Here is a 5,000-nt window from a genome sequence, read left to right as displayed (position 1 = left end):
AGGGAAAAACAAAGGATGAATTCCACTTTAAAGAGACACGCTATAAAAATAGACCAATTTATGAAACTTCTTATCTAGATGGGAATCAAGAAAATTCGAAGTTAGAAATATTTCAAGATAAAAAGGATAAAGAGATATTCTGGTTTGAAAAACCTCTTGTTAATATTCTTTTCGACTATAAACAATGGAAGCGACCATTTCGATATATAAAAAATGATCGATTTGAAAATAAAATAGAAAATAAATAAAAATGAAATAAATAAAAATGTAAAAATTTTTTCTTATAATATAATTATAATATAACTTATTTTTAATATAAATTAACTTACTTTTAAATTTTATAATTTAAAAAATGAAAATGAATAAAAAAATGAATACATAAAATAAATACAATAAGAGATAAGAAGAAATTCGGCCACCACCTATATATTTGATACCCTCTCCGACAAAAAAACTTGTAATACCGACTCCATTCGTAATTCCTTCAATTACTCGTTTATCAAAAAAATGAGTTAGTTGAGCTAATCCTCTTATACCGTTATTGAAGGATATTGCATAAAAAACATCTATGTAACCACGATTATATGACCAATCATATATCACATTTATTATTTTTTCCCAAAGAATTCGATTGGGAACACTTTTAAGAAATGAATTTCGGAAGTTCAAATTTTGTAAAGATGAATAAACAGGCTTATATAAAAAAGACGCTATAAATATTCCGATATAAGCTATACTCAATGAAAAACTTGCATTTGTCACAAATTCATACCAATACACAGAATTATTTGAATTTTGATATATTATAGCTGGAGTTAACAATTTTGATAATATATCCAAATCCATTCCTTGTTGATTCAAAGGAATTCCTATGGCTCCAACGAACAAAGTAAATATACCTAATACAAGCATAGGAAATAGCATAGTACTATCCGATTCATGGGGATACGAAAAAGTGTTCTTAATGCCAAAATGAGCAATAGTAATAAAGGGTCGCGTCATCTTTCTTATATTAATATCAATTGGATATGTCTTCTTCCCCAAAAAAGAAATCCTTTCATTATTATTCATTGTTAATAAAGATAATAACCGAAAATCTTTTTTAATTATTTTTTTCCCTTCTTTATCTTTACCCCATAGAGATATTGAATAAAACGAGTTATTTGTTTTGCCGCTGTAATTTTGAAAATTAACATTTAAAGAGCCCTCAAACGTAAGTAAATAGATCCGAAACATATAAAATGCAGTTAATCCTGCTGTGGAAAAAGCTATTATTGCAAAAATCGGTGAATACAACCAACTATCATTAAGAATTTCATCTTTGGACCAAAAACAGGCAAGGGGTGGAATACCACAAAGGGAAAGTATACCTAATAAAAAAGCAGTTTTTGTAATTGGCACATGTTTTATTAAACCACCCATAAGAACCATATTTTGACTTTTATCTGGAGAATATCCAACAATAGCTTCCATTGAATGAATGATTGATCCGGACCCTAAAAACAACAATGCTTTTGAATAAGCATGAGTAATCAAATGAAATAAAGCAGCTCGATAAGACCCAATACCTAGAGCTAACATCATATAACCCAATTGAGACATTGTAGAATAGGCTAAACTTCTCTTAATATCTTTTTGAGCAAGAGCTAAAGTAGCTCCTAATAGTAATGTTATTATACCTATTAAGGCTATTATATTCATTATGTAAGGTATAACCATAAAAAGAGGAAGAAGCCGAGCGACAAGAAAAATTCCTGCTGCTACCATAGTAGCAGCATGTATAAGAGCTGAAATAGGAGTAGGTCCTTCCATAGCGTCAGGTAACCATACGTGAAGGGGGAATTGAGCGGATTTAGCAATTGCACCAGAAAATAATAAGAAGGCACACAAAGTAACAAATAAAAAATGAACTTCATTATTATAAATCAAACTATTGAATATTTCAAACAAATCCCGAAATTCGAAACTGCCCGTTATCCAATAAAGACCTAAAATTCCTAATAATAAACCAAAATCCCCGACACGATTAGTTACAAACGCTTTTTGACAAGCATTCGCGGCAATCGGTCGTGTGAACCAAAACCTATTAATAGATAAGAACACACTCCAACTAATTCCCAAAAAATATAAATTTGTATCAAATTAGAACTAGTCACTAATCCCAGCATTGAAGTATTGAAAAAACTCATATAAGCAAAAAATCTCAAATATCCTTGATCATGAGACATATAATTGTCACTATAAATAAGAACCATAATTCCAACAATAGTAATTAAGATTAACATAATAGAAGTAAGTGGATCGATCAAGTAGCTGAACTCTAAAGAAAAGTCATTATTGATGGTCCAAGACCATACATATTGATAGATATAACTGTTATTTATTTGCTGAATAGACAGATTGGCTGAAAAAATCATAACTATACTTAACAATAAAACACTAGGAAAAGCCCACATGCGGCGAAGATTTTTTGTTGCCTTCGGAAAAAGGAGAAGTCCCACCCCTATTAACATAGGAATTATAACTGGAATGAAAGGTATGATCCATGAATATTGGTATGTATATTCCATAAAAATAAATAAAAATCTTTTATTCTTAGTTAACTGTTTCTGATTCATCAGCTCTTATTTTTTGAAAGGAGTCAGTTAATAAAAAAAATTAAGATAAGATATGTAAAACTAAAATAAATATTTTTTATTCTTAATTATTCTAAATCTTTTGCAAATACTTCAAACAAAAAAAAAAAAAAAATTCAATTCTTATTACTTATTACAATTTACATAATACAATATTTTAATCTCTAGAGAGAGTAAGAACAAATAATTAGACCAAAAAGAATATGTTATTTTAATAGAATTCATAAAAGACAGATACAGTCCATAACTTAACCCCCCCCCAAAAAAAAAAGAGTTATTTTTTTTTTTTTAGTTCGTTTATTCAGAATCATTAACCAATGAAGTTTTTTAATTGAGTGAAGAAATTACAAAAATAAAAGGACTTCTTTTTTATATAAAAAATAATGTATACTTTAACAGATTAACTACTAGTCTCATTTTAATTTTACAATTTTCATTAGGTGCACTCTTTTTTTGAGCTTGACCAATTAAGCAATTAATATAAATAAAAATTATTAACGTTTTTTTATTAAATTCAAAAATAAAAGTTTGGTTTTTTAAACTTTTTGATGTATTTTATTACATGTATAAATATAGCATGACGAAAATAAACAACATAAAGGCACAACCGCTTTGGTTTATATTTTTTTATGAAAAGAGTCGAATTTAGACAATAAAGAGAGAATTATATAGTAAAAAACAATTGGTTTTGAACAATAGATGTCTTTCACATCCAACTATAGAACTGAATACCCTATCATAATTTTTTAATGGAAGTTCCAAAAAAACGTACTTCCATATCAAAAAAACGAATTCGTAATAATATTTGGAAAAGGAAGGGGTATTGGGTAGCATTAAAAGTTTTTTCATTAGCGAAATCTCTTTCTACAGGGAATTCAAAAAGTTTTTTTGTACAACAAGAAATAAATAATTAAACATTGGAATAATCTGGATCTATCTCTGACTCTAAAAAGAGTCTAGTTTTGAATTTCGTTTAGAATTTATACTAATTTATATAGAATAATCTTTTTATATATAAATTAGTATATCTATATATAAATTATTTTCAAATAGGAAAGAACAAATATTTATTAGAAAAGAACAAACATAATATAAGATCTTTAATCCAAATTAATGATTCGTTGAAACTAATTTTTTAAGTTTAAAACTTGTTTTGGAATTTTCTGAACACTCATTTTAAAAAATATTTATCAATATATATAATCCTTATCCTTATATATCCCTTATATCCCTCGTATAAAATATCCACCTAAATGCGACAAGAAGCTTTTATCAATGGATATTTTATACGAGAAATGTATCAATTTTGGTCATAAAAAAATAATAAAAAGAAAAAAAGAACATTGAATTGCGGTAAAAACTATGTAGTTAGAAAAGTTCCATTTTAGCAGAGTATAAACTAAAAGAACTCCATTGTTAATGTTACGTTAAATAAAATAATAAAAAATAAGGATTATTATTGTAACTAGGTTCAAATCTTGGTCGTGAATATCTGAATAGGACAAACCGCCCCGTGGATATCTTTGCTTCGGAACAAAACAATTAGAATTAGGCTCGCGGTCAACTGGAATGTGTATTATCCATATGGAATGTATATTATCCATATAGGGGATCTTTCAATTGAGAAGATCCGTCGACCTGAGAGACGAAGAGAAAGGTCTATCTATTTTATTTAGTTATTCAGTTAAACCAATGATTCGTTATTGTAACAGATAGCAACAACCATTTCATCCGACATGCGTATTTTTTATTTTCCAATGGATTTAAATCTTTCATTAATGGAAATCTTTTGATGTAGTGAGTAATAGCTCTGGTTGTTCGCTGTTCAAGAATTCTTGTTTAGGCAGTTCATATCATCCATACATAATGTTTTGATCTAAGATTTCAATTCTTCCGTGTTTCAGCAGTAGTATATTGTTCCACGGAGCTAAGGTCCAAAATATGGAAGAAAGAGGTGTTTCCACGACTCTACCACCCAGTCAATTCTGTTCCGCTTAATCCCTATTTCATGGCCACATATCTTTCCGGCTAAGGAATGGGAAACCTTTATCTTGTTACATGAATCCAATTTTCGTTTCATCCGGGAAAAGCCATCTTTTTTTCAACAATATCTTTGTCATTTGATCCAATAGCGTTCCGTTAGATAGGAACAGATTTGATAAATACTGATAACTCTCGGATGGAGTATTAGAACGGAAAAATCCATTAGATAATGAACTATTGGTTCTAAGCCATCTCTGGCGATAAATCAACAATTCGAAGTGCTTTTCTTGCGTATTCTTGCTAAACCAGCGTTTATATATAGATGTAGGAAGATCTGTTTGGGAAGTAAGAAGCCCCTTTGGCATCTCTTCATCTGCAAAG

The 5,000-nt window shown here is 28.8% G+C and overlaps 1 protein-coding gene and 1 pseudogene across 2 annotated transcripts in view; one reads left to right on the top strand and one right to left on the bottom strand.

Annotated features, from left to right (window-relative positions):
- Window positions 1-4,668, top strand: part of LOC118348015 (putative protein TIC 214 N-terminal part) — a 14,291-nt gene extending 9,623 nt beyond the window's left edge. Inside the window, exons 1-2 of the mRNA XM_035688739.1 lie at window positions 1-240; window positions 4,541-4,668. The exon at window positions 1-240 is cut by the window's left edge and continues 9,623 nt beyond it. Coding sequence (XP_035544632.1) covers window positions 1-240; window positions 4,541-4,668 — 368 coding nt within the window. The remainder of the gene's footprint in view (window positions 241-4,540) is intronic.
- The window catches only part of LOC118348014, a 7,226-nt pseudogene continuing 6,528 nt past the window's right edge, over window positions 4,303-5,000 (bottom strand). Inside the window, exon 2 of the transcript XR_004801180.1 lies at window positions 4,303-5,000. This exon is cut by the window's right edge and continues 5,848 nt beyond it. The product of XR_004801180.1 is annotated as a protein Ycf2-like (transcript).

This window comes from Juglans regia, chromosome 3 (assembly GCF_001411555.2).
Source record: "Juglans regia cultivar Chandler chromosome 3, Walnut 2.0, whole genome shotgun sequence".
Taxonomy (NCBI): Eukaryota; Viridiplantae; Streptophyta; class Magnoliopsida; order Fagales; family Juglandaceae; genus Juglans; species Juglans regia.
Note: the sequence above shows the minus strand (reverse complement) of the source record. Positions and strands in the feature narration are given on the sequence as shown.